This window comes from Micromys minutus (assembly GCF_963924665.1).
Source record: "Micromys minutus genome assembly, chromosome: 10".
In the NCBI taxonomy this organism is placed as follows: Eukaryota; Metazoa; Chordata; class Mammalia; order Rodentia; family Muridae; genus Micromys; species Micromys minutus.
Genome location: NC_137979.1, coordinates 29,765,636 through 29,782,652, shown reverse-complemented (window position 1 = coordinate 29,782,652; position 17,017 = coordinate 29,765,636). Strand labels below are relative to the sequence as shown.

Sequence of the window (17,017 nt, the reverse complement as noted above, 5' to 3'; positions counted from 1 at the left end):
GTGGAGAAGGTGAAGCTGGGAGCAGAGCCTGCTGCTGAGTAATGGTGTCACCTCCATCGGGGTGCCATGCTTTCCCATAGTAGTGGCGTCCCTGAGTGCCTTGCCTTTCTGACTGAATTCTTGGCCCACAGGAGGGGAGCACAAAGAGGACTCCGGCTGGAGTTCCGCAGATGCACGAGAAAGTAGCTTGGGACCTTCAGCGGACATGCTTTCTTCGATGGGCAGAGTTGGTGCCAGTGCTCAGGGACCCCGTTCCATCTCTGTGTCTGCCCTGCCCGCCTCAGACTCTCTAGTCCCCGGCCTCAGCGAGGGCCTCTCGGACACCTGTATCCCCTTGCATGCCAGTGGCCGGCTGACCCCCCGGGCCCTGCATAGCTTCATCACGCCCCCCACCACACCCCAGCTGCGACGGCACACCAAGCTGAAGCCACCAAGGACACCCCCACCGCCAAGCCGCAAGGTCTTCCAACTGCTCCCCAGCTTCCCCACACTCACACGGAGCAAGTCCCACGAGTCCCAGCTGGGAAACCGAATTGATGAAGTCGCCCCAATGAGGTGAGTTAGCCCTGTGGCATTCTCTTAGACAAATACAAAGGACTGAGAAAGTCAACCCGCATAGAAATATGGAGAAAAAAAAATAGGTGTCCATCCCTCTGATGGAATTGGACTGAATCCCAGCAGATCTCTTACTGTACGTACACCATATATATATATATCTTACTGTACATACTTTATATACACATGTATAAAGTGATACCATGTATCAGTCAGAATAGGCTAGGCTGGGCCACAGTAACAAACAGGCCCCGTATCTCCAGTGCTCAAAAATGCCAAAGAAGACTTGATTCTCAGAGGCTAGCATAGCAGCCCCTGTCTGGAACATGACTTAACATGGTCACTGCAGATCAAACAGTAGATTCTAGATGTTGTGCTTGGGCAATTAAATAGAGTTGGTTCTCTGTGTTCATGGGTTGCTCCTGAGAATCCAACCACTGAAGGATTGAAAATCCTGGGGAAGAGTCAGGGATGCAGTTTCATGATAGAACACTTACCATCTCTAACACACAAAAAGAAAACATTTGGTGGGGGGGAAACATTACCTGTACGGAACATGTACTTTTTATCTTTTTTTTCTTTATACCAGTGTAGTATAGCAACTGTTTAAATAGCATTTACACATGGTCCAAAGGCCATAAAGGTGTGCCTTCCTCTCTGCCCCCACTACCAACAGCCATACTAATCGAAGCAACCTGACTTCAAAACCTTTTCCTGGCACACGGCCATGCAACTTGGTCAGCACCTCCTTCTGGTGGACATCTAGAGCATTGTGGGTCTTGATGTTTTCCCTGAGGCTTCAGGTGCCTAGCTCTTTGGCACGGTATTCCTTTTCTAGAAGGTTCTGAGGGCCTTAATGTCCCTCTTGGTTTTCTGCCACCATGAAGCCCATGCTGGGTCCATTATGTGTCAGACTCGGGATGGCTGAGATGATTTTGCACACTATGAAGCAGAAACCCAGAAGATGCCTGTGTGCCCCCTCCCTGTTTAGCTGTGCTACCCATCCTGGTTTTCCCAGATGCCACTGTAGAATACAGGACAATCGCCTCAAGGCCACTGGTCACCAAACAGGGCCTCACGGTGGCCTGCAGCTGATACCTTGTTTCTCACTCTCTCCTGAGAAGAGCAGTAGGCATTGTTTTGGTCCCATGTTCCAGTAGGGAACAGAACCTCAGGCTAGACCTCGGGATTCTGTTGCTTCAAGGGCAACAGAAAGTCCTCATTCCTCCCAGCTCCTGCCTCCTTTGGGCAAGGGGGGCTCCAGAAGAGAAGGCAGGTTTGCTCAGAACATGTCCCTACTTGACCCTTCCTGGAATCTACCTTTCAGCTCTGTATGGCTGAGTCTCTGCTCTCCCACCCAATTCCCTGCCTCTCTAACAATCAACCCACCCCCTTCTTCCTGGACCTTGAGCACTCATCCCCATAGGCCATGTGACATGGGAAGACCCTGTTTTTCCGGTGGTAAAAATGGGGTGAATCTGCTATGTTGGGTGGCTTGCAAGGCTTACCCAGGGTTTGGTCTCTATCCCTTGTCCCAGCCTTTGGCCTGCTCTGTAACCAGGTAGCTTTCTAAGCACAGGCCGAGCCAATATGGTGAGATCACCCCTTGCTCTCCTTTTTGTCTCTCCAGGTTTGGTAAGAACAATTCATTTTCATCCCTTCTGCCACCGGGAGTCATGGTCGAGTCGATGTCCCCGTCGGGGTGGATTTCTCTGGCCACACCTTAGCCCTGTTGGCTGACTGTTCCATAGTCCAGAAGCAAAAGTGTTGGCAACCACTTCGTGACCTAGCTCTGAGACAGCTGGCCTTACAATGACAGGCCCAGCCCTCGGGAAGTAGAGACTTCGAAAGTGTCCCCTATGAGCCCTGTAGCAAGCCTGTCTCCACCTTGCCATTGGTGTAGTGACCCCTGTACCCACTCCTGCCTTCTGAGCTGCCTCAGAAAGCTGTGCTCTGGGTGGGGGATGTCTTCCAGCAGGAGCCTTGCTGATGGCTTAGGACTCCTCCCTAAGAGACAGGAGTTCCTAGAGACAGCTCCAAACCTGAGAATACAAGTCCCTGAAGAGAAGGAGGCCCAGGCAATTCTGGGACCCCCTTTCCCCACTTCTATCTGCAGCTGGGATCAGGATCTCCCACAACTCACAAATTATGGGGTCCTATGACTCCTAGCAGAGGGTTGAGCTGGGCCTTTTGAGTCTGTTTTGGGTGGTCGAGTGCCCCAGGAGTGGCTAGGGTTTTCTCAGTGAAATAGTGAGTTGTTTTTCTTTTAGATAGATAGTAACAGTGTCTGGGGTGAGGCCCAGGAAGAGAGGGCAGGCAGGGCCTGGCAGGCAGGAGCTCCTGCACCATCCCAGGAAGGCATGGAAGGAGGAGAAGGTACCTGTACGTCTCTCTAGGTCCATGACCAAAGCCTGCATCTCTGACTCTGGGATATTCCTGACCATCACTATTAATTTTCAGTTGGCTGTGGCAGCAGAGGGCCCACAGCAGTGAGGCTGAGGGGCTCCCTGGACCGATGTTCCATCCAGATCTAGAGCCATGCTGCCTGGCACAAAAGGCTGCATACTTGTAGCTGACATGACAAATAGGAGACCGGGCCCTGAGCTTGATGGCTGGCTTCTCACTTTGCTCCAGTTTCCGGTAGCTGCCAGCTCACGCCTCTCAGAGTACTGTCTTCTGACAGCCTTAGCCACAGTCTGGAGTGGGGTTGGCCCTAGGAAGAAGTTGAGGGGCAAACAGCCTCATGGAGGATATGCCAGATCGAGTTGTGGGTTCCTAGTTGTCAGGAGGGTGGCAGAGGCCCTTTTGTCATGATCACAATTTCTTGCTTGGTGTGGGGCCAGGGTCCTCCTTGTGCTGTTGAATCTGTGATACCTGGCGAGTCAGCATGCTCTGAGCCCCAGATGCATGAACGAACATTAGGAGAGAGGGGCGGTAGCTACCTTTGGAGAGTGGGTGCTAACTCAAGGGACATTTGTCACCTGCGCCCTGTGCTGATTTCTTGGGGGTATAGACCCCCTTGATACATTGGATAAAAGTCCAGACCCTGTTTACCAAACAAAAAGCCTACAGTAGTCTACCAACCATCTCTGGGGAGTTCTGGGTACCAGAATCTTCTTTGGGCTCAGAAAAATGGGGCACACATGAGTTGGTCGTTTAGGCTGTAGGTAATGAACAGTGTCCAGCTACCATCCCACTGCAGAACTTCTTTCACCATAAGGTATGTCTGCTCTTAGAGGAAGCCATCTTAGGAGAGGGAGCTCCTGGGGGACTTGCATGAGGTAAGCAGAGGGGACTCTCCAAGCCTGTGGCCCTCCTCAGCAGAGAAAGGAGAGCAGGGGTATAGGGATGGCCCGGAAGAGCCACTCCATCTCCTTGCTCTTCCGTGATCAGCAAGGACTATCCCCAAAATGCTGCTGGCTGGAAGGGCACAGGTGGAGTTGTGTGGCTGACCAGGCCAGTGCCCTCCAGTGAGGTCAAGTTTCTACAGGTAACCCAAAATTAGCCAGAATTGAGTCCTAAAGGTGAATGCCCATGAAAGGGGGCAAGAGGCTGGAATGCACATGAGATTCTCTCAGCTTGGCATTCCTGCTGCCGCCCACAGAAGCAGACCTACCAGAGGACAACCAGTGTGGGGGTGACTACCTGTTCTCCTGCTGCAGCTGGGTCTGGCCCAGCTCTGTGTGATGGATATTGATTCAGTGAAGCATTTCTGTGCTGTGGGACACAGCATTAAGCCCGTCTAGCCTGTGATCTGTGAGCTAGAAGCTTGAAGGCAAGAGCCAGCTCTTCAGAGCCTCTCCAGATCACCCAACTTGCTTTCTTTTCCCCCACAGAGCTCCCTCATGGATCCCCACAGCTGGTACGAAGGGATATCGGGCTCTCAGTGACACATAGGTAGGTTCTGTTGTGGGCAAGTACAGAGCTAGCCTGGGATCCATGAGGCACTGTTGGGACTGTCTTAGTTGCTCATTGCCTCTGGCCTATCTGTTTGTCTTATAACAAAGCTTGCACCTACCTTGAGCTCTTGAACTGTTTACCCGGATACCTTTTGGGCTTTCTGGTCCCTACTTGGGTCTTGTTCTCATCCTGCCGAGGGAAAATGCTCTCCCTCTTCAAGAGGAATAGGACCACAGTCGTGGGAAGAAGCTACAAGATTTTCTACATTTACTTCATGCCATTAGAGTTCTCCGTGGAGTGTGTTGAAAATCTGTGTTCCTAAATACTGCCCAAAGGCTTCTCTGCTGACCATCTGGATTTATTTTATTTATTTATTTATTTATTTATTTATTTATTTTGAGACAGAATTTCACTGTGTAGCCCTTGCTGGCCTGGACTTACTATGTAGACAGACTGGCCTCAGACTCACAGAGATTCTCCTGCCTCTGCCTCACAACTGCTGGAATTAAAGGTGTGCACCATCACATCCAGCAATAATCTGGATTTCAACAATTCCAGAGGTTGATGCTCGTACATATAAAAGAGGGCCCCTGGAGACCTGTGGTGAGGACCATTCAGAGGTGTGGCCTCCATGCTCGTGAGACTGGAGTGTGCTAGCCACAGGGTTCTTTCTCAATGGCTTGCAGGACAGTGCCTTGGGTTGCCCATGCTCTGGTTGTCCCTGCTAAAGTCTGTTGTAATTACAACAGGGAACACTGTCAGGGGCTCAAGGACATTGCAGCTTGCCAGGTCCTGTGGTTTCCATGGAAACTGGGCTATTTTCCAGCTGTGCCGATGCTGGCCTCAGGTTCTCACCCAAGGGGGAGTTCTAGCTCCCAAGGGTTGAACAGTGCATCTGAGGTCACTGTCACAGGGGCAGAGCCCGAGCCCTTATGTACAGCTCTCTGCTTGGAGTCTTGTCCATGTCAGGATCCCTCAGCTACTGTCAGGGAAGAGGATCTGGGGCACACACCGCCAGGATAGACCACCACCCACCTCTCTGAGTTGTTTTTTCCAGATTCTTGGACCCACCTAACTCCTGGAGGTGGTTGTAATCCTCAAGTGAGATTTGTGGGTGTGTTACACACTGTGGCACAAAGTCTGTCTCTAGCCATTCTGCTGTGTTACAGGGCTCCCCTGAAAATGAAAGGGTTGTCTGCGCTTCCCTGGGCTGGAGGACACCACTCCCCTTAAATCCTATCTCTCCTTCCAGTCTGTCTTCTGGCTTGTTTTTGTTTTGATAAATATTTAGACTGAAAATACATATGCTTGGAATTCAAGAGGCTTCAAAGGGAAGAGTGAAAACCCCTCACCCTCTTGTCCCTGACTTCTCAGTGTGCCTGCCAGCAGGTCATGTATCCATTTAGGGATGATTTACACAGACAAGTGTGTATTCATGTTCTTCCACAAACTTGCAGTCTTACAGCTCCATGCTTTGATCCCCCACCACTTTAAATCCATGTGATTTACAGAGAGCAAAGCACACATGTTTGTGGCTATCCCCTGTGTACACGCAGATGAAGATAAAGAACATTCTGGCATCTTTGGCTTTTCCCAGGTGACCTTGCTGCCACCTGCCATTACTCTCTGAGCCTGCCCTCACAGATGAGCTTTTCCCCGTGCTTGACCCTCAGCAATGGCATCCTGTCCTATTGGACTTAATTTTGCCACCTTGTAGTGAGATTTGGAGATGGCCGCTTGTGTATGTGGAAATAGCTCCTGTGCCCCTGTGGGTGGAGGGACGGCACTGTGGTCACCTGCTGGTGGGCATGGCTTTCCAGCCTTACTGTGGTGCATGGCTGTAGCAGCTCTGTATCTATACGTCACATGACATCTCCCCTCGCCACCCCCTGCCCCCTACCCCCCCCCCCCGTGCCCTGCCACCCTAGGACTACCATGTTGAATAAATTCCAAGGAATAGAATTCTGGGTCCGACCCGTTGACCACACAAACTTTAAGATAGTGGCAGCCAGCAGCAGGGAAATCCACATGCCTGGGGGAGGAACGGAACTCCTGGGGTTCTGGGACTAGGCCAAGATGCTGTTTACATGGGACCCATCCGGAGGCTAGGCTCTAATCCCCACACACGTTTCTGCCCCCTGCAGGTTCTCCACAAAGTCATGGTTGTCGCAGGTGTGCAACGTGTGCCAGAAGAGCATGATGTTCGGTGTGAAGTGCAAGCACTGCAGGTGACAGGCAGAGGGGGGAGCACATACTTGTCCTTTATAACAGTCACTTCATTCTTGGCATACTGTCACATCGGAGTGGAAGTACTTCCTCTAACCAGCTGGTCACAGTGCCCCTGGGCATTCCAGGTGCTCACGACTCCTTAGGAGGTGAAGTGAAGCACTCTGGGAAGGAAGGAATGTTTGAAGTGGGTTTTGAAGGAGGAAGAGGAGTCCCATTAGAACCTTGTCTGGGTAGAGTGAGGGAAAAGTTCTAAGGCAAGGAAGGTAGGGAGGGCTCCCGGGATCAGAAGGAGTTCTGGCGAGATGGCCCGTCTGTCAGGCGGCAGCGGCACAGAGTTGCCGTATGACTGGGGAGAGTGAGGGGAGATGGAGGTTTGAATCCAACCCAGCTTTGCTGTGTCATAGCATATGGTTCCTAGTGAGAAGGGGCATGAGTAGGAACAGTGAGGGATGACAGTCTATCATCTGCTATCTGGTTGCCCACGCACCTTACAGAAGGTGTCCTGGAGTCTCAGTTCCCAACCAGCCCTTGGCCTGATATTGCTGTGTGACGTGGGATAAGGTACTAGCCCTTTGGGGGCTATGCATTTGTCATTTAGACATCTGGGATGCAGACCCCCTTGTTATCTGAGCTGCTATGAGTGACAGCCTCTGGACTGTTGTCAGGACTGAGGCCACAGTCTCTCCAAGGTCAGCCTGACTGGTTGTGTGCTGATGACTGTCCCTGACCTCTGAGAAGCTCCTTCATTTGGTTATAAAGGAGATCCTTGGCTCCCATCCCAATGTGGCAGCATATGGTGGCCCTGAGCCACATACTGCGAGTTCTGCACTTGCAGTGGTAGAGCAGCCTTGAAACCCATTTCATTAGTAGGAACACTGAGTCCTGTGGGACAGGCTGGCGGGACCCAAAGGAGAGCCCAGCTCTTTCTGTTCCTTGCTGGGAACTACCCATCAGACTAAGTGGCCAGTGCCTAAATGAAGATACCCTTGGTGACCCCCAGGGTCCTTGATCTACAGAATGATTCTTTAAGATCAGATTTGCCCCCAGCTTGCTCAAGTGGAAGAAGTTCCCCCTTTAAAAGCAAGGGAGAGAGGGCTGGAGAGGTGGCTCAGTGGTTCAGAGCACTGGCTGCTCTTCCAGAGGACCTGGGTTTAATTCCCAGCAACCACATGGTGGCTCACAACTGTCTGTAACTACAGTTCCAGGAGATCTGACATCCTCACACAGACATACACGCAGATGAAACATCAATGTGTATAAAACAAAAATCATTTTTTAAAAGGCAGGGGAGGTATGGTGGGGACAGAGATACTGGCTACATCATATAGGGTGCCCCACACCTTGGTGCTAGCACTTGTTAGCTTTGGGGAAACTGTGGCCATGGCAGAGTTGTCTGGCGATGCTGGGGTGCCCGTTGGAGTACTGACTCTGCCTCCTTTGCAGGTTAAAATGTCATAACAAGTGCACAAAGGAAGCTCCCGCCTGCAGAATATCCTTTCTCCCACGTGAGTGCTCCCCTTTTTCACACCTAGGAACTAGAGTGTACCTCGCGGCATCTGTTCCTAACAGATTCCCTCCTTTGCAAACAGTTGCCAGACTTCGGAGGACAGAGTCTGTCCCCTCCGATATCAACAACCCGGTGGACAGAGCAGCAGAGCCCCATTTTGGAACCCTTCCCAAGGCCCTAACAAAGAAGGTAAGCTGGCCGTGCCCTGTGGGAGCACTGCCATCCCCAGCCTTGGATTCCATTCCACAAAGCACACCCCTACAAAGCGGAAGTGGGACACCATCCTGCAAGGACGAGATACTCCAGGGGTCCTGGCTTAGCCACATAGCAGCTATGGAGCACATAGTCCATATTGGAGTTGTGTGCCTTATGTCCCATGCTCCGCCCCCTCCACCCTGCCCCACATCTGTGAGCCAGCATATCCTGAGCACCTACTGTGTGCCAAAACCCTAGAAATTCTGCGGAGCACATACATGCTACAGATGTAGAAACTAATGAGCCCATTCCTCAGGGTCTGTGCCCTCACACAAGGGAAGAGGCTAGCAAGTACCCTCTGGCCTCTTGATACAGGCAGTGACCCTGTTTACAAAGACCCCATCCTGATGGACTGAGTGATTCAGAGCTCACAGACTCTACCCACTAACACTAGTACCCACCAGGGGCTGGGTTTAGAGGGACACGGACACTTGGGTCCTTAGCCCTGGCTGTGAGTTTTTACTGTCCCCTTTTGTGCTTCTGTGACCTTGGATGAGTGACGAGACCTCTCTGAGCCTCTTGCACAGATAGTATGGAGTGGGGATAACATGGCCACTGGGTTGGGACCACTGGGGTGAGGTGGGTAAATCTGTCCCGTTAATCTCTTAACTTGTTCTTTCGCCACCTTTCCCTCCTTACCCCATTTCTTTGGGCACAAATGTCTCTAGCGGTCTAGGTGCCGTCCCTCTTACACATTTCTGATATCCACATTGTCTCCTGGATGTGCTAAACAGTCAAAAGCATTTGTGTGGGTCACTGGGTGCACCAGTAGCCTGCAGTGTAGCTGCTGCTGCCCAGTCTATGGGTGACACTAGCTCAGGTCACAGGCATGTCCAGGGCCGCGTAGCCTGTTCTGTGGCTCACATGCTGCTACCCCTGCTCAGGCCTGTTGCAGCTTACGGGGACTGGAAGGTCTGGAGCTTTGGAATGGGAATGGAAAGAATGGGGCGTTGTTTTGTTGGTGTAGTGTTGGGGCAACTATCCTGGCCAGCAAGGCCAGCCTTAGCTCTGTGAGTTCCGAGGTACATTGCACACCCCAGCCTTGTAAGAGACAAACTTGTTATTTGTGGTTTGGCCCTTTTTTGTCTAAGGAGTTTTTTTCTGTTTGGGAGATATTGGTGTTAGGCCAGACCTGCAGCCTACCTAACCCAGAGTATCCCTGGAGCCCTCTTGGGCCTCTTGGCCTTTTAACATTTGACCTGACTGAGTCTCAAAGTAGGATCCCAAGCAGTGTTTGGTCCATTGAGCAAATATTAGACACCTGGTGTGTACAGCCAACTTGGCCTTTGTTTTACTGCAAATGCACACAATAGCCTTCTGGCAAGAGTGATGATTTGTCCACTGTGTGGCTAAGGAAATGGAAGCTCAGAGAGGTCAAGGAAGATGCCTAGAGTCAGACAGCTAGGACGTGGTAGAACCCTGTTGGGACTTGCAGTCAGCCTGCATCAAACCTGGTTCTGTCTCATGAGGTTGAAGGAAGAAGAGCTGAGCCTGGGCTTTCTCCCCAGTTCCTGCCACACTGACCTTCTTTGTGGGCTGCACCCCCTGACCCTGGGGTTTCCTGGGAGCATCCTGACTTACTGCTGTAAACCATCTGCCTGGCTCTGTCCTCATGGGCACAGCCGAGACTCACATTTACCGGAATCTACTGGTGTACAATCCCCATCACCATAACCAGAAAAGCCCCGGGTTTTCATCATTGTTATAATTAGAAAACTCACCTCCCACAGGTGGAAGGTAATTGATAAATAATGTCACTGGGGTTGGAGAAACGGCTCAGTTCATGCTATGTAAGTGTGGGGACCTGAATTCTGGTGCCCAGCGCCACATACAAAGCCAGGCGTGAGAATTATAAAAGCTTAACACCTTTAATCCCAGCACCCAGGAGGCTAAAGCAGACAGATCCCTGTGAGCTCATGGCCAGCCTGATCTACATAGCAAGTCTCAAGCCAGCCCGGACTATAAGATAGGGAAACCTTATCTTTAAATGAAAGGAACAAAAAGCCAGGCGTGGCGGTGCACCTGTAGTCCTAAGTACCATTGGGAACAGGAAGGTCTTGGTGATCAGGCAGTCTGGTCGCATCAGTGTGTACCCTACTCAGTGAGGGCGCCTCAGAAAGCAAGGTAGAGAGTGAAGAAAGACCAGAATTCTCTGGTCTCTGGACACATGAAGACACATGTGTTCACACACGTACATCCATGCAACACTTAGATGTCATTAAAATCCATTTTGACTAGAACCCACAGCTGCCCAAGGCTTGAGCCCACCACCTGCATTTTTGCAAGCGGCAGCTGGACAGGAATTGGAGCAGTGTTGTGGGTCCGTCCTGCAGTGCGCTGCAAGGCTGGTGCTCTCTGCTGTGGCCTGAGGCCTCCCAATAAGCAAAAGCCCATTTAAACCCTGCCTGGAGCACTACTTCCTCTTCATCCTTCTGCAGAACCCAACATTTCTCTCTAACCAGCAAGCCCGGCTAGCCTGATCTGAGGTGACTATGCATGCTTGCAAAAGAAAGGCATTAATAAGTCACAGTAGGTGTGAACCAGGTCTGCCCCATGATCAGTTCCTGGAGTCTCTCTTAGAAATTTCCTTCTAGCTCTAGAATTTTTTTTTTTTTCCTTTTTTAAGACAAGTTCTCATGTTTCCTAGGCTGGTCTGAAACTCACTTTGTGGCCAAGGCTGGCTTTAAACTTCTGAGCCTCCTGCCTCAACTTCCTCCTGTAGCACTATGCCCGGCTTTATGCATGGCAGAGACCAAAACCCGATGAGGGGGGCAGGCACCACACGAACTGAGCCACATTGCCAGTCCCCAGCTCTGGGATTCTTAACTCTTCAAGATGGCAGACAACACTGGCCCAAGCTGTTGCCTCTTCTGGAGTTTTGTGGGGTTTTCTGAGTGCGCTTAAACCAGGACAAGATCACAAAGCCACAGACTCGGTGTTATCTCTACTTCCTGCTGAGGGCCTGGCACATAGCAGAAGCTGCATCAGCGTTGGTCAGAGTACAAATTCAATTCAGTAATAAAGTACCAGCTTAGCCAGGCGGGTGCTGGGGCAGGAGAGATGGTCGTCAGCCAGCCGTCCTCAGCTGTCTGCCGCTGACGAAGTATTCTGCCTAAGTGCAGAAATGCTGGGCGCTGCAGACGCATGAAGAGGAAGAGTGTAGTCCCAGATAATCTCGGGGCTTCAGAACGGGCAGAATGTCCTGTGGAGATGGAAGGGGGTGGAAGGAAGGCTCCAGCAGGCTGGTAGTGCTGGACTTGCAGCTTTGCTCCTTCCGGCATCTCTGTTCTTGCAGGAACACCCTCCAGCCATGAACCTGGACTCCAGCAGCAACCCATCCTCCACCACGTCCTCCACACCCTCATCGCCTGCGCCTTTCCTGACCTCATCTAACCCCTCCAGTGCCACCACACCCCCCAACCCATCTCCTGGCCAGAGGGACAACAGGTTCAGCTTCCCAGGTACCAACACCTCTGGGCTTTTCCAGGTCCTTAGGGATACCTTCGACTCTCTCCCCATCTCCCCGAGAGCTGAGTCTACAGGGTACCTGTTGAGCTTGGGATTAATGCCCTTCGTACAGATGAGGATGCTGGGTTTAGGGAGGAGTGGCCGGCCTTGCATTCTACACAGAGCCAGAGCCAAGCCCAAGTCCGTCTAACATAGATCCTAGGTTAGGGTGACCTAGGCTGCTGACCTGTAGCTTCTGCCCAGCATCATCCTCTCTCGGGGCTGCTGTCTAAGAGTTTTGTGATAGGCAGTAGGGAGCAAGAACCCTACAACAGAGCATTGGGCCTTTGTTGGATACCCAGTTCTGTGACCGGGACTAGCTACTCAAAGAAGACCTCACATTCCTTCTGTGTCACCCAGAGACCATAGGGAATTAAAATAAGGTGGTCTCCATTGAACAGGTGACGATAGCAGGCCCTGGGGTAACTCTGGAGGAGCAGAGCTGAGCCCAGCTGCCCTCAGATGCTATACACAGACCCAGGTGACCTGGAACTGTGGGAAGAGTCCAGGATTGTATCCTGCCTTGCTGTCAGTTCTGGTCAGCCACACTGGGTTGCCCTGTCTCCAGGGTGCATAACAAGGCCCACTTACCTACATGGCACTTAGCTGTCACCTTGGTAAGAGATGTCAGGCCTCTCAGTCCTGGGCTTGTCTGGTCGTCAGTCCTAGAGTGGAAGCTGCATGGTGATACTCCTGGTTGTTGTAACCCACGGGGTCAGGATCAGTCCCCAGGTCACTGGCCCCTGGAGTTCTAAGCCCAGAAAGACAGAGTGCCACCATACCCCTCAACCCTTCACCTGGCTAATGATACCCACACTGACCCTGTACACAGCCGGCAGCTGGCCATGCAGCCTCTGGGCCCACTGGGGACTTTGGGACTTCTCTTTGGGGTGGTGAGGGGTAGGACTCTTCCATCTCTTGTTCTGTGCCTCACTTAATATGCATGTGGCTGGAATGCTCCTAACAGTGACATCTGTGCCCTGCAGACCACCCCACCCTCTGGTTGAGTCAGAGCCTCTGGATTAGCTTCCTTTCCTGTTTGTTCTGCCTTTATCCTCTGAACAAGTCCCCTTTGCTAAACCATCTAGTTTGGGTTTTCTAAGAAGGGCCAGTTTGAAAAGCAAGGGACACAGAAAATGTCCTCTTTATTATACCGATCTGACCCTCTCCACTTACACACGGAGGAGATGGCTTCCATTGTCCCCTGCACAGAAGTGTCACCCTCTCCATGATCTTAGTGGACTCATGAACAAGTCCCTACACAGCTGGGAAGGACTTGAACCCCTCCCATCACCTACCTGTCCTGTGCTATCCAGGATCCTGCACAGGACAGCCTGGGCAAACACATGTAACCCTCCATTCGCAGTAAGGCACTGAGGGACTAACAGCCTCTTCAGGTCCAGAGCCTCAGCATGGAGTAGAGCCGAGCTTAGACTCACCTAGAGTTCCAACTTCTGGCAAGGCCAAGGCAGGAGAATGGAGCCCATGTGTCTGAGCCCAAGCGAGATACCAAGCATCTCTCAAAAACATAAAAACAGGCAGTATGTAATGGTCCTCAGTCTGGAATCACAGCCGGTAGCCGGATCCAGAGCCCAGGTAGGAGGTTAAGTAGCTTCTGGGCAGGGCCAGACGGAAGGGCAAGAGGCTCTGCCACACACACCATTGACCTTGTCAGAGCCACTGTTCTCCCTACTCTACCTGAGCCCTTGGCTCAAGGACATTTTTCTAGAACAGACCTGGTCCAAGCTTTTCCCAGTGCACACTGGCCAAAGCTGTGCAGCAAAGAAACCACTGAGCTGGCCCGCTGCCCCATTCTAGTGCCGCTGCCCCTCTCCTGGGCTAGCCACGCCCGATTCTCTCCTTGTCTGGGTCTCTTTCCTGGATGGCTCCACCTTTTCTCACCAGAGCCCCTGGGGCAAAGCCACCTAAGCCAATAACCAGTGCCTGCCCCCCACCCAAGTCCACGCACCCCTCCTCCCGCGCTGCCTGTGCACTGTGTGACTCACCTCCTCTTCTGTTTAAAGCTGCCTACTTCATTCATCATAGACAGCAGTTTATCTTCCCAGGTGAGTCTTCTGCATGGGTCCGCTAACTGCCCCCTGCTGTGACCCTCTGTCCATCCCACCCAGTGCCTTCTCCCCACGCGCTTGAGTCCCACTGCAGCTGGGCAAGAGGGTGAGAGTTTCTGGAGGTGTGGACCTTTATATGGGCAGTACCTTGCTGGATGGGACCCTGGAGTCCATCCTGCTTAGCTTATAGAAAGTGCAGGGAGCTGGTTCAGGGTCACACTGCTAGGAAGTAACAGAGACAGATGAGAAAGCGGAGCTCACACGTTTGCAGGATAAGGGAGGGAGCTGCTTGCTCATGATGCCTGATGAATAGTGAACAAGGGGAAGCCAATTTAGGAAAGTCTCACAAGCAGGGTCATCTGTCAGCTGGCTCTGCCTTTTCCAGCCTTAGCACACAGTGCCCCCTGCTGGTTGCCATTGAAACTACCTCCTCACTGCAGAAAGTTCGAAGGAAAAACTTTCATTCAATAAGGCATGGATTCCCTTCTACAAAAAAAAAAAAAAAAAACTATTTTTGCACACCTCTGCATTTGACCGTATGCCTTCCCCTTCAGGCTGTGTAAGATCAACGCTTTTCTCCTCCCGCTGGAAGGACTCAGTGGACCGGTGTGCTGTAGGCAACTCCGTCATTTCTCTGATTTGCCTAGACTGGAAGCCCCAGTATTTTTATTATTTCAGGCCTTTCTATCTTCCAGACCAGCTCAGTTCAGGAATTGAGTTGGAGCATTTGGCAATTCTGATCCTTGTACCGCTGCTCGGGTGTGATCATAGGCTGTCAGGGCTTGGGGCATCCGATCTCTTGTATAATCACCTACCTCCCAAGAGCCTTTCTAGTTACCAGCTCTAGGATACATACACTAGTGCCCCCGCCCAACTGAGGAACCACAGTGCTTCTTCGTGGATGGCCTGTTTTGTCCTGCAGGTTGGGGTAGGGCCCATGTACCAATTGTAACAGGGACAGGTAAAAACAGACTGCACAAGGCACTCTTAACTTCCAAGGGCAAATGTGAGGCTTCCCAAACATTTACCCACACTCCACTTCCTACATCTCATCTGAGTCATGTGTAGCTTCCGGAGTGTTCTGAGCATGGCCTGATAGTCTAGAGGCCATGTGGCAGTGGCTGGAAAGGCTGTAGAAGATGTTTTTGAGGCCCGTGGACCCCCCAACACTGCCCGGGATGTTGGGCACATATGTACCTGCCCTGTTAAGACGGCCCAAAGCTTGTCAGAGTTTGGTTCTGCTGGGAAAACTTTTCAGTGAAGGAGATTAACTGAGGCTGAGGGGAAGGCCTTTGTCCAAGGCAGGGGAGGGGCTACCGATACCTTGAGCTATTTCTGCTTCCTGATTCTTGTTGTTGAGAGACGAGAACACTGACCCCTGACGCCGCTCTTCATGGAGTGCTTTGGTTCTGCTTTTGGAGGGACCATCTACTTCTGGTGCCCTAGAGGCAGGTCTCTGTCCTACAGCTAGACTACCTAGGGTCCGGGGTCAGCCTCAGCTGCCCAGCCTGGAGCCTCCTGGTGTGCAGACCGAATTTCCTCTTCTTACCAACCACCCAACTGGGCGATGAGCAGCTACACCAGATGCTGTTGTCACCGGTGTTATCAGATGCCATAGAGCTTCTGGCTCCGCCACTGACTAGGCAGAGGGGGTCCCGATTTTAAAAGTGACAGCCAGCCCTGCTTCCTACCACCTGTAGAGTCGTCTGGGCCCAGGGCAGTAGTGTCAATTGGTGGGGTCTCTCTAGAGTCACTCACCCCCCTCTACCGGGGGCAGCCATGTAGACCAGAGGCTGTGGAGACTGCGTTTGTGGCAGCTCCCAGAGCGCAGTCAGATCCTGGTAGAAGTGGCCTGAGGAACTGTGGCAGCTCAGGAAAGAGGGTCTTTGGGGATGAAGGAAAGTTCTCTCACACTTTGCTCCTGTTCTGTTTCCTACAGACATTTCAGCCTGTCCTCAGGCAGTCCCGCTGTCCAACACAGCCGACAGTACGCGGTATGAACCCTCCCCAGCCACCTCCCAACCCACCCCTAAATTTCTGACCCCCTGGTTCTAGGCCAGCGTGGAGGAGAGTGGAGCTGATTCCTCCTCTGAGCCTGGGGGTTGGTTTGCCACCTAGCAGTGCAGTGAGCCCTGCGTGGGGCTGTTTTTACAATCACAAGGCCCAGGAGGGAACATAGATGACCAGAGACCAGGTAAACATAACTCTGTCTCTGGATCCCCTCTCCATTAGGGTTCCATGAGCACTTCGCACCTGGTCACTCAGTTCTCAGCCAGTGAAGTGGGTCTCCCAGAGGATGCCACCACTTAGAGGGCTTAGATCACACAAGTTCACATAGCAAGATGTGATAGCCAGGTCTCAGAGGCAGGAGTGTGGGGCCCTGCACCATGTGCTGTGGGGGCCAGGGTGGTAAATGCCCACCCTCATCCTCCCACACTCCAGTCAGCCCCCTGCTATCCACAGCATCCACTGTCCTCATCCAGGGCCACCCCTGCCCGGCCCAGAATCTTGACAAAGCCCATTTCACTCTTAGGCTCGACGACCAGCCCAAAACAGATGTGCTGGGTGTTCACGAAGTGGAGGTGAGGAGGAGCAACACGTATGAAACCCGGGTTTGCCCCCCTTCTCTCGCTTTCTCTGTAGGATGTTCGGGTGGGTGGAGGGCATGGGGGATGAGGGTGCTGAGCCTGTTGCAGCAGGTGTGGGTAGATGCGCACATCAGAGAAGAATATAAAGTACAAGCTAGCAAGCTGTTGCTCTCTGAAAGAACCTCTCTATTCTATTCTCACTGCCAACCCACAGACCTGGGCCCTAGCCTGGGAGCTAAGTCAGTCAGCCTGGAGTGGGGGTCGGCATCTCTGAGCTCTCATGGTTGATAGGTGGTTCTGGTCCGTGCCAAGAACCGCTGTCTTCATCTTAGCCAGGTGTGGAGGTACACACCTGTAATCCCAGCTCCTGAGGAAGTGGAGGTTAGGAGCATCAGAGGTTCAGAGTC

The 17,017-nt window shown here is 52.2% G+C and overlaps 1 protein-coding gene across 4 annotated transcripts in view; it reads left to right on the top strand.

Moving 5' to 3' along the window:
• KSR1 (kinase suppressor of ras 1) overlaps nucleotides 1–17,017 on the top strand; it is a 58,561-nt gene that overhangs the window by 27,241 nt on the left and 14,303 nt on the right. For 2 of the 4 annotated variants that reach the window (XM_080923232.1, XM_080923230.1), the window contains exons 3-12: nucleotides 132–555; nucleotides 2,186–2,190; nucleotides 4,392–4,452; nucleotides 6,600–6,683; nucleotides 8,128–8,189; nucleotides 8,274–8,380; nucleotides 11,742–11,907; nucleotides 13,978–14,019; nucleotides 15,962–16,016; nucleotides 16,556–16,604. In XM_080923232.1, the coding sequence (XP_080779358.1) occupies nucleotides 132–555; nucleotides 2,186–2,190; nucleotides 4,392–4,452; nucleotides 6,600–6,683; nucleotides 8,128–8,189; nucleotides 8,274–8,380; nucleotides 11,742–11,907; nucleotides 13,978–14,019; nucleotides 15,962–16,016; nucleotides 16,556–16,604 (1,055 nt within the window). Of the gene's footprint in view, nucleotides 1–131; nucleotides 556–2,185; nucleotides 2,191–4,360; nucleotides 4,453–6,599; nucleotides 6,684–8,127; nucleotides 8,190–8,273; nucleotides 8,381–11,741; nucleotides 11,908–13,977; nucleotides 14,020–15,961; nucleotides 16,017–16,555; nucleotides 16,605–17,017 lie in introns of all 4 variants that reach the window. The other 2 variants (XM_080923233.1, XM_080923231.1) reach the window with 1 other exon arrangement.